Raw genomic sequence first — 21,403 nt, 5'->3', positions numbered from 1 at the left:
AACACGAGGCTTCAGATCGGCCAGTGGCAGAAAGTTGGGAGCAGGGAGGATGTAATTTGGGCATCTGAGACAAACCTTAGCGATGGCTATCAATTTAAGAGATTCAGTGGTTTTCAGAGCTGTGAAAGGAAATTAAATTTTGGGACCCTAAACTCAATTTAGCTGAAGAGAAAAGCCAAGCTGGGAACTGGGTCACAGAAACCTGCCTCCACCTTTTAGTTCCTAAACAAGATGGCTACAAGATGAAAAGCTACACGCTTCCCTCATATTTTGCCCACAAGGAAATTCCTGGTGAGCTGTTAAAACTTCACCATGGCAATGCAACTTGATAGTTTATCTTTACAGATGCAGTAGCCCCGCCCACCAGACACAAACGCGTAACTGAATGTTCCCTCCCCGTTTTGTCTGTGTCATGTAAAATGCACATTCCCCAGTTTTCCTCTGCCCCTTTTGTTTATGTGAAAACTGTGTGCTTCTCAATAGCTCGTCCTTTCCCCTTTAAATTTGGAGCCCTCAAAATCACCTTTGGAGAAAGGAATAGACCTGTCTCCCGGGCACATCCTTAACTTTGGCAAATAAATATCCTAAAATGATTAAGACTTGTCTCGTTATTTTCCTCGATTGGCAGAGCTATTTTTTTCTTTTTTCTTTTTCTTTTTTTTTTTTAACATAAAGGCATTCCCTGGGCCTCAAACAGTTCCTGGTTGGGGGAAGGAGCACATATGTGGTATAGTTTCTGCAGCCCCTGACTGGCCTGGAGCATAGAGCAGGATGTCATCACCAGAGGCCAAATTTGATTGCAAGCAGGGCCTACTCCCTCTGCCTTTTCTGCCAAGGCTCCTAATCGTTATCTCACATGATAATTATTTTGGTAAAACATAAACCAGCATTGTGATGACAGTGTAGACTCACAGGCAGGAACCCCGACAGAGCTGGACAGATTTGCATGCAGTAACCTTCCATCCCACTGATTGCTTTCCATGACAATTCCATACACCCTTGCCGGCTTTCTTCTTTGCCTGTGGCTTCCTTATGCTTGATTCAATAACAACAACAAAAAGATGTGTGCGTGTGTGTGTGTGGTGGGTGTTTATTGTTAAAATGCTTTATTTTTGGAGTGCTGTTTCTTGAAAGCAGTAAGAAAATTTCCCATACAGAAGACTCATCCGTGCTGGGTTCGCAGGATCCCACAGTATGAGTCCCCAGAAGCAGGTCCCATCAGGAGAGTCTGGGTCTTTAAATTATGTTTACAGCCAGCACCAGGCCATCCTGGGAGTCCAGACTTCCTGCAGGAGCAGCTGTCTTAATTTCCTGACGTCATCCAATTAGACAGCAAGGTCTTCCCTATTGAATTTAGAAATATTTGCAGCTCATTTTTAAAAATGACTTATAGAAAGGGGAAAGTACTTAATGTGTTTATTTAGACCAGTAAACTCTCCTTTATATCTAATTTTTTTTTTTTTTCAGTTTGAGATCCTCAAACACTTTACTGATTGTTATTAAACAACCAGGGTTAGGAAAAAGACATTGGCCATTAGAGTTTCTAAAGACACCACTCCAGGGCTGAGCTTTGGCTGACTATTACACAAGGATGAAAATACCTCCCCATGGGCCATGGAGGTCCTCTTTCTTTTTCCCCTTTCCTAGCCTGTGGCCTTTTAAACTTTTTTCAGAACAACTTTCTGGAAATGCTCCTATGCATGGCACCATCAATATATTTTCTCTTTCTTTCCAACCAAAGAATCACTTACTCTAGGTATGTATTGGAATACTTATTTAGAACATCTTACATCATACAATGTGTTTTCACATGTGTTACTCTGTTTAATTTTCATCACTCTATGAAGATGGCATAGTTCTTCCTATTTACTAGGCCCAGAGAGGTAAACTAAAACAAACAGCCACGGAGAGGTGCATTTAACTTATTTAAATCCACCTCTCCGTGATTAGCTCGTATTAGGTTAAGAATCTAAAATGTGGCCAACTCCATCATCTCTCTTTGAACTGTGTTCACTTTGAACGTTCTCCTCTCCCATCTCCTCCATGCACCGCAGAACATTCGAACAGAGTTACTCTTGCCTGGCATCTTTCAGTTTCTCGTACCTGCTTTCTCTGCCTCCTCTCCCCGGAACACCCTCTCTAGCCTCAACAGTGCTGCCTTTTGAAGCCCCTTGTGTCTTTAAGACTGAATTCAGATGCTGCAGCTTTTCATTCCATAGTTTCTTAGTCAACTGAGGCTGCTGTAACAAAGCGCCACACGTTGGTGGCTTCCCAACAACGGAAATGTATTCCTCACAGTTCTAAGGCCGGAAGTCTGAGATGGGGTTACCAGCAGGGGCAGGTTCTAGCATCCTCCTCTAGGTCGCCACCTTCCTGTGTATCCTTGCATGGTTGAAACAGAGAACAGGAGGGCTCTCTGGGGTCCCTTCAATAAGGACACTAATTCCATCCCTGAGGGCTCCCCCTTTGTGACCCAATCACTTCTCAAAGGCCTCAGCTTCTAATATCATCACATTGGGGATAAGATTTCAACATACGGACATTGAAGGGTCACAGACATTCAGTTCATTGCACATGGTCACTGATTCTACAAACAGAAGCAAATCACACCCTCTTCCGTGCACGCTGGTGTTCTGGGCTCTGTTCTACCAATTGTGTATTCTGCCAGACAGGAACTGGACATATACCCACCCAATTATCCCCAGAGAGCAAAAGCTCCCAGAGGGCAGGGGCCAGCTCATCTCCTTAGTCCTCCCTGATGCTGTACAACTACCACTGAGTACAGAGATCTGGAGAGAGGACATGTGGGGGCATCTTCTATTCTTGAAGCCTATTTTCCATGAAGCTTTCTTTAATTCCCCCAAGCTGACATTTCCTTAATTCCCCCATCCTCCTCTGAATGTCACAGACATGATCCATGTGACTCTTCACCCTGCATTATAATCAGTGGCTTCTACCTTCTTCCTGGTTATCTCCCCTTCCAAAACACAAGGCCTGTCACTCATGAGGGTAAGGTCCATGGTTGATTGTACTTGTATCCTTCATAGGGTTTTATATATATTAGGTCCTAGATATGTGTTTACGGATTAGAAAATTATCTTATACATTTAAAATCTATTAAAATAACTGCAAAATACACCCCTTTCATTGGGGAAAGATGGACCAACTCTGGTCAACACTGCTCCTCCAATTTTAGGTTTCCATATTATTTCATCAATTTATAACTTTTAAAAATTACCATTTCAGCTCTGGATTTAAATGATATCACAATTTGCTATCAAATTCTTGCACATCATTTCCTCCAGAGCATATGATTTAAAAGTCAAAAACTAGGTATTGAGTATGTGCAAAATATATTCCAAAACAACCCCATTTCATAATTATAATATATTTCACAATATAAAAGTTTAATAAATAAACACTTGGATGTTTTTATTGTTCTGTCAGAAATAGTGGACTAACTAAAATAAATTCAGTGAGTGAGGATGGATACTTGTCTGTTTAGCTAGCCTTTCACTATCATACACACACAAATACACACACCTCTGAATGTCACTTTTAAATCCCGTCCTTCTAATAAATCATATGGTAGAGACTTTTCCAAACTATTCATAGCAGAATTAAAGTTAAAAAAAAGAGGAAATCCGAGGGCCAGGCATGGTGGCTCATGCCTGTAATCCCAGTGCTCTGGGAGGCCAAGAGGGGAGGATCACTTGAGGCAAGGAGTTTGAGACCAGCCTGGGCAACAAAGTGAGACCCTCATCTTTACAAAACATGTAAAAAAAAAAAAACAAAAACAGTTGGACTCAGTGGCATACACCAGTAGTCTTAGCTACTAAGAAATCTGAGGTAGGAGAATCCCTTGAGTTTAGGAGTTCAAGGCTGCAGTGAGCTTTGATGGCACCACTGCACTCCAGCCTGGGCAACAGAGTGAACCTCTGCCTCAGAAAAAAAAAAAAAAATGAGAGGGGCGTCTGAATAAAGCCTTGTAATCAAGAAGAAATCACAGTTCATTCAATGGAAAATTACACAAATGGGCATAAGCCATTCACTGTAAACTAAGATGCACCATCTTAATAAGCATGACTCAGTAAAACTGGTTCACTTTATATCCTTTCCTTGGTTGCCAGTGACCAATGTATGAAAATAATTTCATTATAAAGCACCTTTTTGTATATATTGGGCCAGTAGCGCCAGCATTAAGCCTAGTCCTAGACATTTCTGTTGTGTAGTTGTTTACTAGTCACTTGATTTTAAAATGGTCCTTAAAAGGAAATCCATGGACAAGCCAGCTTGCAAATAACAAAAAGCATGACCAAAGGCTTTGTAAAGAGCACATCTGAGACCACATATTAGGTTTTTCCACAGGAAAATCAACAGGGTAGCAATGTGGGTGTTAAAGGCAAAGACCTACTCATCTGCTAGGTTGCCCAGAGCCCATACCAATGGCTGTGAGAACCAAAGGGAGAGAAGAATGTGGCTCATGCTCCACACACAAGGGGCCCTGGGCATGCTGTCAACAATTGGCTGGACGTTTACCATCTTCTTCAATCATGTTTCCAGAACAACAAAACTTTAAACCCAGATATATCACACCAATGGGTCTCCTTTTGTGTTGATTTTAAACAGGTATGCATGGAGACAATTGAAAATGGCAGCCCCCAAAGACCTATGCATTTAAACTAGGTAAAACGAAGCATTTCTTCTCTCTTACTTTTAACCGTGAGGTACATGGACTTGCTGACGTCTGCGCCCACATCGTTGCTGACCTTGCAGAGGTAGTAGCCACTGTCTTCCTCCACGACATGCTTGATCAGCAACGACCCATTGCTGAGAACTTGGATTCGGCCATTTAGGGCAATTGGCTGGAACTGGGGAACCCCAGCACCTGAGACAGAAAAAGAAAGAGGAGCAATGATGCAAACGTGAGTACGTATGGGAAGACAATGAGTTCAAGTACACCCAGACTCATAAAGAGAAGCACCAGACACTTCACACAGATCCCATAAGGCAGTCACGGGATACACCAGGTTTTTCTTTCTTTCCTCCAATATTAAAATTCTTGTTTAGAGAGAAAAGCATTTATTTGGAATGACAGTATTTCAGACTCTGAGATAAAAAACTAACAGAACTTACAGATAGTTTCTACATAAAAAGCCAAATTTGATGAGTGTTAAGTAGCTGATAAATTATTCAAAGAAATCACAGTAGAACAACCACAGAAGCAGACAACTCTCACGGTGCTAAATAAATTCCTTGTGTTCCCAGGGACTTAATATGAATGTAAACAAGGAGTGCTCCAGGGACATGGCATTTGAAGTCTTTGCTCACTGCACATGTCTGAGGCTACAAAGAGAATAGGAATACTGCAGGTTTTTCTTTAAGGGTGGTTATATTCTGGTCCAGAAACACAACACACTGTTAATATCGTTTAATGTTATTTAAATAAATACATCAGGTTAGTGCAGTAAGACAGCACAGAATTAAAATGCCACTCTCCTCAGAGGGTTTCCACGCAAGGAGGAAATGGCACAGATATGATATGCTGTTATAATGACTGTGATACAATTCATATGAAGGATTTATACACAAGGATTTATATGTAAAAAAAAGGATTTTAGCAATAATGAAACCGACTACGAAGGTCCTAGAAGAGTTCTGGGAAGATGGTGATTTGGATGAACCTGCCATGCTGCCTGCTTCTGGCCTGGAGGAGTTGGGTGGGATGGAAGAATGGGATTCAGGCCCTGAAAGATTCTCCCAGGGCATTTTTCTTCTCTGGCCTGAGTGTCTGGGGACTTGAGGGGAAAGCTCTGGGGTGAGCATCTTCCTGGAGGAAGCTCAACATTTGGGCCAAGGATGTGTTCTAGAGAGAAGCTGCTAACTCCCTGACCCAAGAACCTACATGGGAGCTGAACAGGTCAGCCATCTCCGCAGGCCTTAAGCAGGAAACTTCAGAATTTGCATCTGAGGACAGGAGAAGGGAAGATACTTTCTCCTGCTGTCTCCACACCCTAATGACAGCTTGTATATTGGTCTCATTGAGCTCACAATGGCAGAGACTGTGGCTGTGCCTTCCTTTCCCATGTTTCTGGTTTAGATTTCTCAGCAACTGGTCTCTAGCCCCACTGAAGAGACGAGAGAAACTGATAATGTTCCTAAGGGGACCTTTCACACTGAATAAGGAGATCAAGTAGAATCCCTGCAACAGGTGGTTCCCATCAAAATGGAACTGCTAGAGGGGACATATGATAACCTGAAAATTTTTTTTTTTTTTTTGAGATGGAGTCTTGCTCTCTCACCCAGGCTGGAGTGCAGTGGCACAATCTTAGCTCACTGCAACCTCCACCTCCTGGGTTCAAGGGACTCTCCTGCTAATCCCAGCTACTTGAGAGGCTGAGGCAGAGAACTGCTTGAGCTTGAACCTGGGAGGCAGAGGATGCAGTGAGCCGAGATCGTGCCACTGCACTCCAGCCTAGGCAATAGAGCGAGACTCCGTTTCAAAAAAAAAAAAAAAAAAAAGAAAAATGAAATTACATGAATGTAGACTGATAAGAATATCAATTTTACTGACAGATAACATTATTTTCTACATAATCAAAAAGTGTAAACAAAAAAGTTGCTATAACTATGAGTTTAGCAAAGTCATGGGACACAACGTCGATATACAAAAATTAATGTCAATTTCATTTACATATAATAGTAACAACCAATTGGGAATAAAAATTAAAAAGAAAATATATTGGCAAAAAACATGAAATATTTAGAATAAATTTAACAAAATATGTACAAGACCAACCCACTGAAAATTGTAAAAGTCGATATACAAAAATTAATGTCAATTTCATTTACATATAATAGTAACAACCAATTGGGAATAAAAATTAAAAAGAAAATATATTGGCAAAAAACATGAAATATTTAGACTAAATTTAACAAAATATGTGCAAGACCAACCCACTGAAAATTGTAAAAGTCATTGAGAACCAAATAAGACCGAAATAATTAGAGAGTTATACCATGTTCATGAATAAAAATGCTTAACATTTTCAGAAAGAGGTTGGTAATCTTTTTCTGTGAAGGCCAGAGAGTAAATATTTTAAACTCAGCAGGTCATACAGTCTCTATCGCAAGTACTCATCTCTGCCACTGAATCATGAAAGTAGCCATAGAAAATACAGAAACGAAATAGCATGATTGTGCTTCATAACAACTTATTGGCAGGCCATGATAGCTCACACCTGTAATCCCAGCACTCTGGGAGACCAGAGTGGGGGCATGGCTTGAGACTAGGAGTTTGAGACCAGCCAGAGTCATGGGGTGAGACCCCATTTCTATAAAAAATATTAAAAATTAGCTGGACATGTTAGGTCATGCCTGTAGTCTCAGCTACTCCCAATGCACTGGGAGGCTGAGGTGGGTTTGAGGTTACAGTGAGCTCCACTGTACTCTATCTAGCCTGGGTGACAGTGAGACTTTGTCTCTAAAACAAGTGGAAGAGGAAGAGGAAAGGGAGGAGAAGGAGGAAGGGAAGGAGGAAGAGATGAAGGAGTCTTCAAAAATACTGAATCTGAGAAGAATTGATCTTTGTCCTAGCATATAGCGATAAATGTTGGTGATCATTATGAGGAAATAAGATAGTCTAAAATACTTACTTACAAAAGCAAAAACAGGTTGTGGGCCGAATTTGAATTGTGGCCCACAGTTTTCTGATATCTGATTTAAAGGTAATTGAGAGAAATGTAAATATAGGATAATTGTACATTTAGAAGGTGGAGCATCTACTAACAAAACTCACATGTTTGCATTAGTTCTTTATTACATACATAAAATATGAATTTTCATAAAATGGTTATAAGTAGAAAATATTCTTAAAATTCTTCTTTTCATAAGGAATTCAAAGTCAGGGACAAAAACATTTTTAAAACATAACAGTATTTTATTATCTCTTCAATATGTTGCTTTCCTCACTTGAGCTAATGAATATTTTATAAAGTGAGACTAAAAGGACAACCATTTTTATCCCTAAATCTGCTCCCTCCTTGGAAATAAATTACCAAATGTACAAAATTCAGAATTATACCAGCAACTTGTATAATATAATTTAAAACTTAATTCATGTGAGACATTTACACGGCAAAGAAATATGAAAAAAAGCTCATCATCACTGGTCATTAGAGAAATGCAAATCAAAACTAGAATGAGATACCATCTCATGCCGGTTATAATGGTGATCATCAAAAAGTGAGGAAACAATAGATGCTGGAAAGGATGTGGAGAAATAGGAATGCTTTCACACTGTTAGTGGGAGTGTAAATTAGTTCGACCATTGTGGAAGACAATGGGGCGATTCCTCAAGGATCTAGAACCAGGAATACCATTTGACCCAGCAATCCCATTACTGGGTATATACCCAAAGGATTATAAATCATTTTACTATAAAGACACATGCACATGTATGTTTATTGCTGCACTATTTACAATAGCAAAGACTTGGAACCAACCCAAATGCCCATCAATGATAAACTGGATAAAGAAAATGTGGCACATATATACCATGGAATACTATACAGCCATAAAATAGAATGAGTTCATGTCCTTTGCAGGGATATGGATGAAGCTGGAAACCATCATTCTCAGCAAACTAACACAGGAACAGAAAACCAAACACTGCATGTTCTCACTCATAAGTGGGTGTTGAACAATGAGAACACATGGACACAGGGAAGGGAACATCACATACTGGGCTCTGTGAGGGAGTGGGGCAAAGGGAGGGAGAGCATTAGGACAAATACCTAATGTATCCAGGGCTTAAAACCTACATGACAGGTTGATGGGTACAGCAAACCACCATGGCACATGTAACAAACCTGCACGTTCTGCACATGTATCCCAGAACTTAAAGTATAATAATTAAAAAAAAAAAAAAAAAAAAAACTTAATTCATATGAAAGTTCACAGAAGATTTTGGTGCCTTTTTTTGTTTTTTTTTTTTGAGACAGGGTCTTGCTCTATTGCCCAGGTTGGAGGGCAGTGATAGCATCATAGCTCACTGTGGCCTCAAACTCCTGGGTTCAAGCAATCTTCCCACCTCAGCTTCCCAAGTAGCTGGGACTACAATACAGGCAGACATCACCACACCCTGCTAAGCTTTTAAAATTTTTTTGTAAAGATGGGGTCTTGCTATGTTGCTCAGACTGTCTGAAACTCTTGGCCACAATTGATCCTTCCACTTTAGCCTCCCAAAGTGTTGGGATAACAGGCATGAGCCATTGTGCTTGGCCTCAAATGCTTGAGAAAAAATAAATACATCAGTATATGACTGGTTGATTTTGAAAAATAATTAACAAAAGCTATTTAATAGTTTACTTATTGAGATTTAAAGCATGAGAATTTTAGATTAGGGAATCTGATTTTTTTTTGTCAAAAATTCAAACAGTAAAAAAGTAAATGCCTTCGGAGGGATTATGGACTTTCTAATATTTTCTCAACATAAAATAATGTATCTTTTGTTTTTATGCAAATTGATTTTATTGATTACTGAGCACCTGTACTGTGACAGATACTGGGTGAGGATCTATGGCTAAAAAGATCAATGGAAAGATCTTTTTCTCCTTCCTTTCTCCCTCCCCTTCAGTCCTAACTCTGGGGAATTCCAGCTGCCATGTTGTGAGCTGCTCCGTGGAGAGGCTCCCATGGGAAGGAACTGGGGGTGGTCGAGAAACTAAAGCGTATCAACCATCACAAGAGTGAGCTTGGGACAAGATCCTCCCACAGCTAAGCTCTGAAATGACCGCATCCCAGCCAATCCCTTGGCTTCAGTGTTGGGGAGACCAGGAACCAGAGGTCTCAGCTAAGCCACACATGCATTCCAGACCTACAGAAATGGGAAGCTATTAAATGTGTATCATCTTAAACCACTAAATTGGGATAATTTGTTACACAGTCATAGATTCCTAACATACATGTAAAATTAGGTAAGTTACATTTCAGCTTCTTAACTTGTAAAATGGAAATAATAATAAAATCTTCATCGTAGGATGGTAGAAAGACTAAAGTTCTTGAACTATGTATTGGTAAGGCTCATAGTAAGCAAACAACTTTGTGCTTTTTAACATTCTGTTTTTAATTATTTAATAATTTTAAGATTATATAGCTCTCTGTCTTTCCCATTCCACAAGAATAGGGACCATGTTGCAGTGAATGTCTCCATTCATCAATCAGTCCATCAGTAGAGAGAAATATATAGTGGTAGGCAATCTGTATGCCTAACTCAGGGAGAAGAATTTTGGACCAAAGGTGATGCATCTTCAAATCTTAAAATATATTGCCGTATTTACAATAAACTGCCTTAAAACCGTACTGTTACCTCATTCAGTGCTAGCTGAGGGTTAATTTTTTCCTCAAACATGTATGCTATTAATCTTTTAAATCTTCATCAATACTATACATCACTATTTCAATTTGCACATTTTAACATATTTTTTGTATTTTTTTGTTTGTTTTTCTTTATAGATAATTTTGAACATCATGAATGTATTGGTCATCTGTATTTTTCTTTGGTAAACAGCCTATTTATATCCCTTACCCATTTTTCTACTGAGCTTTTGTCTTTTTCTTCATTTTCCAAAGCACGTTAGGTTATAAGGAAGTGTTTCTATGTAATTATTTTACAAAACTCTTTTTTTGTTCTTGTTGCTTTAATCACAATAGGATGTTGAATATTATTAGCTACCTTTTAATCATATATTGAGATAATTATATGCTTTTTTCTCCTGTAAAATTACACTGCATTTTTAAAGAATTTGGTTTTTATAAATTATCAAATTACTTCTTGTAGATATTGTGTTCATTAGTGTAAGGATAATAGATTTATTGGAAGTTAAAATTAAGGAAAAAGCCTTCAACTTCTATTTAAGTGCTTAAATTTGTAACACACTTTGAAAATCAGTAAAGGCTACTGATGTCTTTCTCAAAGTTGACTGTAAATTGAGAGTAGATGCAGTCCAATACAAACAACCTGAAAATTCAACCAAATATAGGATTGAAAAAATATAACCATAAGATAGGTAATCTAAAAATTTTAAATTATATAAAACTGTATTTAAGAAACTGAAAATCAAACAAAGTGCTGGTATGGTTTGAAAAATTTACATGAATATCTATGTCAACAACACATTTTTTTCCTTTTCTTAAATAATTTTCACCTGAAAAATGCTTGTAATAGTTGAAACATTTATATTAAAGAATCACAACATAAAATTAACTACAATGCTAAGTTGTCTCAATTAAATAGCAGAAAAGGATGATCTGTTAATTCTTAGCTAGACTGAGGTAAGCCTCTTTATTACTAAAAGGTCCTAAAGAAGGCAGAAATAAAGTCTCAAATGCATTTAAGAAAACATTAAATCTTTTCTTCATCAGAAAAATGAACCTAAGTTGAAGGGTTATTGCATCTAAAGATCTAATTGTGGTTACTAAACGGAATAATAGTGAACACACTGCCAACCAATTCATCTACTATGAGGACTGCAGTTCCAAGGGTTAGCGTTTGTTTAATTTGAGGGAAGTGGACTGGGGGTTTGACAGAATAACCTATCAGTCATCTACTTCAGATTCATCTTTATTCTAAAGAGCAAAATTTAACCCACTGCATCAATATGTAAAATCCTGCAATCTTCTTAGGACAAGGTAAGCACTTTAGGTAATTAGCTAGAAGATACAATGCCGCAACCAGCAGTCATTAATTAAAACACTGTCAATTTTCTGTGACTAGCAGGGGTCAAGTGGGGACAATTTCAATGCTCCGTTACATGAAAATAAAATGCTAAAGCAATATGTAAGGCACATGCTGAATTGCTAGTTACATTAACAGTGGGTCACCTTTCTTATTTAATTGCAAAGGTATGCCTAGCTGTGTTCCCAGGGACTGATGCTATGGGGACAGTGGAAAAAGATTGGCTGATTGTCACCAAATGAGCTCAATTTGAAGGCAGCAGCAAATAAGAAAATTGTTTCATTTTTTAAAAAATTTTATTTCACTGTTAGGTCTTTGCTGGTCTGTAGAGAAGGCACTTGGCTAAAAGCCAAAAGGGTTGGGTTCTCATGCTCTCTAAAACTACCCGTGCCTTAAAGCAAGTGGCTTTTCTCTGCATCCTTAATTTCATCATATATGAATGAGGAGAATAATCCCTTTACATATGATGTAGGATTGTTGTGCACATAAAGCAAAACAAGATTGTAAGAATGTGGGTATAAACCCCTGCATAAAAGGACCATGAGAGCTTGGTTAATTAGCTCATCCAGAGAGGTCCTCTTAGGACTCTTCAGTCGCAGGACCTAAAGGAGGTCTCTTTAGACTATGATTTGCACACCAATGGTCAGGCTGTAAGCTGTTCTTTCTTCTCACCAAGGAGTCAAACAAAATCCCTTTCATCCTTATGGAGAGAGTGGTGTTTTCCTCAAGAATGAATTTGTTTTTCTCCTTTAGGAAGGGGGGCTTCCTTCTCTGAGAAGAGTTGGGGGATTGTAGGAAGTCATTGGGTAAAAAGATAGAGGTCGCAATGGAAAGAGAATTCAGTGGAGGAGTGCTGAAGAGTTCCGTTACAAAGAAGAATCCAGAAGTGAACAGAGGCACAGTCCTGAGACACTACTGGCTTGTTTTCAGGCTGGAGAGATGTTTCCAATCCCTGAGAAAGCAGCTTCCACAACCGTGCAGGTAATATTTATGTCACTGAAAGTTTGTGTCAGATGGTGTATGCTGATCTTTAGAACTACCACTTTCCCTCTAATCTCTACCCTAAATTGCAGGGTTTGAAAGCCTGAAGACCACATTCCCTGGCTCCTTTGTTACTAGATTCCGGTTTACATTTTACCAGTGAGAGGCACTTAAAAACAATTTGGAAGGTGCAAGGGTGGAAAAGCCATTATTTTGCTTTAGAAGCAGCAAATTGATACATGGGTCAACCCCAAACATTAGGTTTATGGCTGCCTGTGGGATAACTTCTACAAATCACTGCTTGAGCACTAGAGGCAGCTGTTAGCAGTGATGGGAGGAGCATCTCATAGTTCCTACACTGCTCAAGTGCTTAAAGGGCCAGTCAGTTTGTCCAATGATTCAACAGATTTTGCACGCCTCTAATTCCCGTTATTAAATCCCTTCTTGATAACACACCACACCCTAACTGAGACACCATCCAGGTTACTTCTTTTGTAAATGTGCACATAATTGTGTCCACTGTGCGATCCAGTTATCTTTCCTTAATGCCTTCATTTCTATGTTGAGGCTATCTGCTGAAAACAATGGAAATGTCATGGTCTAGATTAGTGCGTAATCAGGATTTGTTACAACTTGCTAGTCCACTAGCACTTCAATGTCTAATTCTGTAACTAATAAGGAATTATGTAACTAATACGCAAGAATCCTTTTTTATCAGCCAGATGAAACATTGACCCTTCATTCACTTATCAGAAAACTGAGCTGTGAACTGAACAGGATTCAGCACTCGTCAAGGGGTCACATGATATTGGAGGTGGTTGAGGTAGCTCAATTACGCAGATGCCACCAGGGCTTTGCCTTGCTCCTGGGAGGAGCCCTGCAGCTGTGTCTACCATTCAAGGTCTCCAGCCACCATTTCCCTGGAGCAAGAGCTCCCCGAGCATTTGTCCTCACTATGGCTGCCTATACCCAGAAGAAGGCTTCTAGAAAGTTTCCTGGGATATAAATAAGGAAGAAAGATGGAGGAGTGCTGAAAAAATAAAGGAGGAGCAAGATGGGCCTTGGGGTTGACAGTCCTGGTGGCTCCACCAAGACTTAGGGGAATTACACTTCCTTAGGTGAGGATCCTGCAGAGGTCCTGCAGCAGCTCCCGGCACCACTGAGATGCTGATTAGGGTAGCACAGAGGGAGGCAGAAGGTTTTCTGCTCTGCTAAGTGTTTCCCTACCATCAAAGGAAGAAAATAAAACAATACGTGGAACACTCACTTTCTCTGTTCAGCTTACAACCCGTTTTTAAAACTCATTATTTCTTTGTGAGGCCCCTTGTCTCTTCTTGGGGAACACATAAGCAGAGCTCCTTTTGTTGTGCATGAGGGATCCACACTGGAGTTTGAACTTGGCTTTATTTTTACCATGTGTGCCATAGAAAGATATTGCCTCCTTCTCCTTTTTAGATTATTTGAATTATTTCCCCATATTAATTGAATATATGCATCTTACCACATAATTGGAAATAGGGGGCACTAGGTGAGAGCCGGGACCTGATAGTCTGGATCAGAAGAATGCACTGGTGTAGAACAGGCAGTCACTGCTGTTCCAGGAAACGAAGGACATGGAAGAGGTCAAAACCATGGATGTGGAGGCTTGGGGTGCTCTAAACAGTACAGAGCAGGACAAATGGTGAGTCTAGGAGTGGGCATGGTGAGAGCACTGAATGGTCTGCAGATGCACAGGCATGGGTGGGACAGTGGGAGGGCAGCAGCCTCCACCAGGTCAGGCTTGTGGTCAGAAGTTTTATTCTGCTGATCCACACTAAGAGGATTAACATAGGGTCAGGATTATAGGGACTGGTCCCAAGGAGATGAACAAGACAAGGGTCAGAGACAATGCAGAGACCCAATTTCCCAGAACAGGAATGCAAAAGAGACATTTGTCTGAGCAAAGCCTGTGGAACTGGCATTCAAGGTCAGAGTGAGTGGCAGCAAGGGCAAAAAAAGAATGAGACGAAGCACCTTGGACACTGAACCCAAGGGCACTCAGGCACAAGGGTGGGGCAGAGTGAAACATGCAGGGGCATATAGAGCAGGGCAAATGGACCAGAACTTGGGGAGGAGCCTTGGAGGACCTAAGAACCCAGTAGCATCCCAACTGGGCTCTATGAACATACCCCCCCAATGAGCTATTTTAATATAAATCCCCTGCTCTCCCAGAGGAAAAACAAAAGAGAATTTTATTTAAGAAAATTTCTGTCTCTTGATAATTTTCTCCTTTCCAGACTTATCTTTGGAATGTGTGATCTCCAGTGTGTTCCACAGTGTCATCTGCAGTGTGATCCACAGTGTAATCCACAGTGTGATCTGCAGTGTGATCCACAGTGTGATCTGCAGTGTGATCTGCAGGTGATCCTCAGTGTAATCCACAGTGTGATCTGCAGTGTGATCCTCAGTGTAATCCACAGTGTGATCTGCAGTGTGATCCTCAGTGTAATCCACAGTGTGATCTGCAGTGTGATCCACAGTGTACTCCACAGTATCATCTGCAGTGTGATCCTCAGTGTAATCCACAGTGTCATCTGCAGTGTGATCCTCAGTGTACTCCACAGTGTGATCTGCAGTGTGATCCTCAGTGTAATCCACAGTGTCATCTGCAGTGTGAGCCTCAGTGTACTCCACAGTGTGATCTGCAGTGTGATCCGCAGTGTGTTCTGCAGCATGATCCGCAGTGTGATCAGCAGGTAATGTGCAGTGTGATCCACAGTGTGACCTGCAGTGTGATCTGCAGTGTGGTCCATGGTGTGATCTGCAGGTGATCCGCAGTGTGACCTGCAGTGCGATCTGCTGTGTGATCTGAAGGTATCTGCAGTCAGATCTGCAGCATGATCCACAGTGTGATCCACAGGTAATCTGCAGTATCATCCTCAGTGTGATCTGCAGTGTGACCTGCAGTGTGATCCACAGTGTGATCCGCGGTGTGATCTACAGTGTGACCTGAAGGTATCTGCGGTGAGATCTGCAGTCTGGTCTGCAGTGTCATCCACAGTGCGATCTACGGTGTGATCTGCAGTGTGACCTGAAGGTATCTGCAGTGAGATCTGCAGTCTGGTCTGCAGTATGATCTGCAGTGTCATCCACAGTATGATCTATGGTGTGATCTGCAGTGTGATCTGAAGGTATCTGCAGTGAGATATGTAGTCTGGTCTGCAGTGTGATCTGCAGTCTGATCTGCAGTGTCATCCACAGTGTGATCCATGGTGTGATCTGCAATGTGATCTACAGTGTGATCTTCAGGTGATCCACAGGTGATCTGCAGTGTGATCCGCAGTGTGATCCATAGGTGATCTGCAGTGTGATCTGCAGTGTCATCCTCAGTGTGATCTGCAGTGTGATCTGCAGTGTGAGCCCTCTCTTGACTGCTAAGGAAGAGATTGCCTTGTTCATCTCACCGAGGAGGTCTGAAACTGGTGTTGACAGAAAACCTGCTCTAGAATTAACCTGCTTGAGCTTGTCCTTTCCCTCATATTTCTCATGGTCTTCTGAGACATAGGTCTTGAGGGCTACAGAAGGTCCCAGGGATGTCCCCTAGACCTTGGGAGGGAAGTTGTGGGCAGGATCAAGGTGAGCCATTCCAGGGCACCCCTCTGAAGTAGGAGGGGACTCCAGAGAGGGTCACTTGAGCAGTCTGGCCAGTATTGAGCACAGCATGTGTTTCCCCCTCCATCTTGCATGGAAACATTTAGTTAACTGTCTGGAATGCCTAGTTTTATTGCTATGAATCTCTCAACAAAATAATCAAGTTCCTTTGGCCCCCTTTGATTAGAGATTATAACCACAGGGGAAGATTTCTGCAGGTGGGTTGACATCGAGCAGAAGAGGGTACTTTTAGGGCCTTAGTGGTAAGGGATAGCCAGACCCTCTGGGGGACTGTGTTTAGTGAGTGCAGAAGTGACAGCCTCCAGCAGCTTGTCTGGGGACAGTAGGAGAAGGAGTAGCAAAAGTAAAACTGTGCGTGCACCAACTAGCGGTGGATTCTCTGGAGCCTCCAGGGAAATATGGAGTTGGAGAAACTACGGTGAGCAGAAAGGTCACAGGAAAAGGGGCGGGGGGGGGAAGCCAGTCTTGAGAAAGACAGGAAGAAATAGGGTCACACTCCCATTGCAGCCCTGTGTATGAGCTACAGAGTGGGGAAATAGAAACTCCTCTAGATTCAGAACAGCATCACCCTTGCTGGGAGAAGAGCGAGCTGTGGACAGCTACATAAGGACAAGCTCAACAAAGACTGGCTGTAGACAGACCTTGACCCCTTTCCACCCAGAAAACCAAGGAGGACTAAAGAAAACCAGATGCTGTAGCTTATAAAAAATTCACTACTACTGACAAATGGAAAGAATGCAATAAAATTATTAATGTTCATAAAAGAAAAACTTGGATACATGAAAGGACTATCCATGGTATTGGCTGGGAAGACTCAATATTCTAATGACATCAACATTCTTCATGTTAAGCTTTAAATTTATGATCCTCCAAATTTTCCAGATGTTTTTGAAACTTGACAAAGTTATCTTAATATTCATCTAGAAGGAACAAGCAAACAAAAATGCATGCCAAAAAAGCAAGGACACTTTTGAAAAATAAAAGTCACAAGGGGAGTAGTGTCAAAACAGATATTAAAATAGAAAGAGATAAACTTCTAATACGTGTGGTGCTGAACAGGCAGTTCAGTGTAACAGAGAAAAGGCTGAAACACAGACTCCAGTATTCACATTTGCCCCTTAGACAATAAAGCATCACAAATGAAAAAGTTTGAGCTCTTCAACAAATGGTTTTAGGACAAATGGCTAACCATGTAAGTTCATGATAATGACAATAATGATATTAATAATAGCTAATACGTATTGACTAATGGCTATGTGCCAGAAGCCATAATAAATGCTTTCTATGAGTCACCTTACTAAATCATCACATTTATCCCCTTATTGTATCTGTTTCAGATGCAAGGATGCTGTGGTTCATATGGGGTAGGTAATTTACATGCAGTCACGCAACCAGACAGTGTTGTGTTGTGGCTGGGGTTTGAACTTATAGCCCAGTCTCCTAACTGATGATTTCTACTCCTCCTCCTAGATTCCTACTTTACTTATTTTACTAAAATCAAGTCCAAATTCAATGAACCTTTGTATATAAACAATAGAATTTCATATTTGAAGATGGAGGCATAAACCAGCATTTCTTCTTCTCTTCCTGGGAACAACATGAAAGCAAATGGGAGAGCAAAGTCTAGACAAATACAACCTCTATTTCCTATGAAATTAGAAAATAGCTCAACTTCCAACTACAGAATGGGTAAATGGGTAACGAACAGGGTAACTGAGCAGAAGAGCATGCAGGAAGACGATGGAACCAGGGCCACCACTGTCAACTTCAGCAAGCCCCAGCAGAGTGGGTCACAGGTGAGGGCAAAGCCTCCATCAGTGAAAACAGTGTGCACAGGCCGGGTGTGGGTGGGCGCTTCCCCAGGCCTGATGTGGCTTAGAATCTTAGAAGTAGGGTGAGCTGAGGAATCAGGCATTTGCCCAAAACAATCTTTTTCTGGGGACACGGATTTTCTTCAAATGTAAGTACAGTGGTTTCCCCTCATCCGCATTTTCACTTTCCATGGTTTAAGCTACCTGAGGTCAACTACAGTCTGAAAATAGATGAGTATAGCCTCATAAGATATTTTAAGAGAGAGAGCGAGCGAGCACATTCACATAGCTTTTATTACAGGACATTGTAATAATAATGTTATTCTAGTACTCATGATTTTTGTTAATCTCTTACTGTGCCTGATTTATAAATTAAACTTTATCAGGGGTATGCATGTGTAGGAAAGCACACAGTATATGTAGGGTTTGGTGCTCCCCATGGTTCAGTCATCCCCTGGGGGTCTTGGGGCTACTGTATTCAAAAGGAAGCCAAGATCTAGCAAAGAAAACAATAAGCAAAACAGAAGAAAGAAACAGAACAAGAAACCAGGTGTCATGACTTAGATGAAGACTGTGAATAAAACAGTCACTTGTCTATTAAGCCATGGCTGAAGAAGGGTAAACTGTGAGCTGGCAGAGCTGGAGAGAAAGAAGGAGAAAAGATATAAATTCACAGCAGTGAAGGCAGAACCAGAGCGGTCACAAAGAACAGACCTTGCTGGGGAAAAGACACGGAGAATAGAAATGGAAAAATATAGAACAAATTAAAATGGAAATCAATGAGTTAAAAAAGCAGAGAGAAAATGACAGCTACAGAGAATAGGTGGCAATCATATGGAACCACAATCAGAGACTCTGAAGAAGAAAATGAAAGCAGGGAAGAGAACAAATACTTAGATATACAATTCATGGGAAAAATATTTTAAAAAATAACCTGAATTTACATATTAAATAGATGTACCACATCTATGGGAAAATTCACCCCAAATGGAAAACACCAAAATATAGGCTAAAAATTTACCAGACTTTGGGGCAGGTGCGGTGGCTCACGAATGTAATCCCAGCACTTTAGGAGGCCAAGGTGGGTGAATCATGAGGTCAGGAGTTCGAGACCAGCCTGACCAATATGGTGAAACCCTGTCTCTACTAAAAATACAAAAATTAGCTGGGCGTGGTGGTGCATGGCTGTAGTCCCTGCTGCTAGGTAGGCTGAGGCAGAAGAATCACTTGAACCCAGAGGTGGAGGTTGTAACGAGCCAAGATCGTGCCACGGCACTCCAGCCTGGGTGACACAGCGAGACTCCATCACAAAATAATAATAATAATAATAATAATAATAATAATAATAATTTACCAGACTTCAAAGTCAGCTCTTTGGTGCACAGAATCAAAAAGATTAAGTTCCTTCTACAGGGAAATCAGGCAGTCTGTGGTCCCTCCAAGGAGACAGTGTAAGCTACCAATATCCTACCAGATACTCTGTCCTTTGGGTGTAAAAAGGCAACAAACCATTGCAAGGAACAAACTTGCAAACCAGAAAGAGGAACAAACCATTGCAAACCAGAAAGAGGTTGGAATGTTCTTCACTATGGCCAAATAACTCATACTGAGCACAAAATCAATCTAACATAGAACTGGCAATTGCAAAAGTTGGGCATATGGCTGCAGAATAGAACATAGAGGGTCTAAGCCCTGATGATGTAGAAAATATTCAGTGAAAACTAGGATATTTAGAAAATTTATCATTGCTTATACTGGAAATTGACAGCTGTGTCTGCAAAGAGAGGAGCCCAAAACGCTGATCTTATCCCAGCCCCAGAGCTGCCCTCCTGGAGTTGTCCTGTCTGTCACAGGCATTTCCACTCTCCTGATCGCCTGGCATTCCCCGCTTTCTGTCACACCCATAGTAAATCTGTCACTCAAAGACATTCAGAATCCAACTATTTGTCCCTCCTCCACTGCCATCACCCTGGTCCTGGCCACATCCCAGCCAAGGCCTTGGAACAGCTCTCCAGTTGAAATTCCTGTCCTCTACACAGTCTGCTTTCAAAACAGCATGCTAGTGTGATCCTTTTAAAGCATGAAGCAGATCACACCATCTCTCCCTGATTACCCAGCTAGCCTCCTAGCTTCTGGCTTCAGCACAGCAGCAGCTGAAGAGAGTGTATCACCATCACAACTCTCATGCTCACCATACCCACTCCCGACTTGGGCAGAGCCAGGTCCCTGCAATGACTGATGGGGACCCAGTGCAGGAGTCTCCTCTCCCAGAACTCCCTTTCACTAACTCTGCCACAGCTGCAATGACCTCCTTGGTGTTTCTGGATCGTTCCAGGCATCACCCTCCCGGCCTCACCCCCCACCCCCAACTTGGGAACTAGCTGGCCCCAACTACTCTCTCTCTGAGGACAGGAGCACAGGACTCATCTGTCTTTCAAGTTTTTCCTCAGACTCCCTACTCCTGGGGTATGCTGACAATGCTATTTTAAATGCAGACTACTCCCCATTGTCCTGAGGCATCACCCCCAGGCATCCTCTGACTCTTGTCTTTGGACATTCCCAGACCAAGATTCCCTGGAGGTCAGAGATTCTATGGGCAGCCAGAGAGAGCAAAGGAGGCCCAGGCCAGGCCCCAGGCTGATGCATCCTCTATTCTCTTGTATCTGCAGTCCCTCTTTGCTTCTCAGCAGGTAACAAGGAGATGGCCCTGGTCCTCAGGACAACCACTGAAACTATTTTCCCTCCAGTATAAATGACATACACGCAAGAGAATGGCATTAAGCCATGGACTTCTGGGAGTACAGGTGAGACCCACCTCAGAATGAAGCCCTGACTTTTTTTAAAAAAATCTCTTTTAAACAAGAGGCCTCATTTGTTCATGTAAATAAATAAATCCAAAAAGAGAACTGAATGTTTTAGACTTTGTGTATCTAGACCCAAGGTCAAAAATGTAATGACATTATGTTTTTTTTGTTTTGTTTTGTTTTTTATTTAGCAAAGATTGTTTCATTTCTACAATAGCTACCTTTAAACTGTAGTGATTTACCTGGAATTCTGCCTCCCCTGAATTAAACTGTTGCATCTCTCAAGGAAACAAGCTGAATCCGTTTTGTTTATACAGTTTTGTCATTTATAAGGGAGCTGCACTTGAGCTCTTAGTGATCATTGCAATGAAAGAAAACATGTTCCATAAGCAAGGCTAAATTGTTCTTAAGAAAGAGAT

General features: G+C 41.2%; 1 protein-coding gene across 7 annotated transcripts in view; it reads right to left on the bottom strand.

The window, feature by feature from the left end:
• DSCAM (DS cell adhesion molecule) overlaps positions 1-21,403 on the bottom strand; it is an 855,708-nt gene that overhangs the window by 248,846 nt on the left and 585,459 nt on the right. For all 7 annotated transcript variants that reach the window (XM_065541361.2, XM_065541362.2, XM_074033985.1 and 4 more), the window contains one exon: positions 4,715-4,888. In XM_065541361.2, coding sequence (XP_065397433.1) covers positions 4,715-4,888 — 174 coding nt within the window. The remainder of the gene's footprint in view (positions 1-4,714; positions 4,889-21,403) is intronic.

Source organism: Macaca fascicularis, chromosome 3 (genome assembly GCF_037993035.2).
Source record: "Macaca fascicularis isolate 582-1 chromosome 3, T2T-MFA8v1.1".
Taxonomy (NCBI): domain Eukaryota; kingdom Metazoa; phylum Chordata; class Mammalia; order Primates; family Cercopithecidae; genus Macaca; species Macaca fascicularis.
Note: the sequence above shows the minus strand (reverse complement) of the source record. Positions and strands in the feature narration are given on the sequence as shown.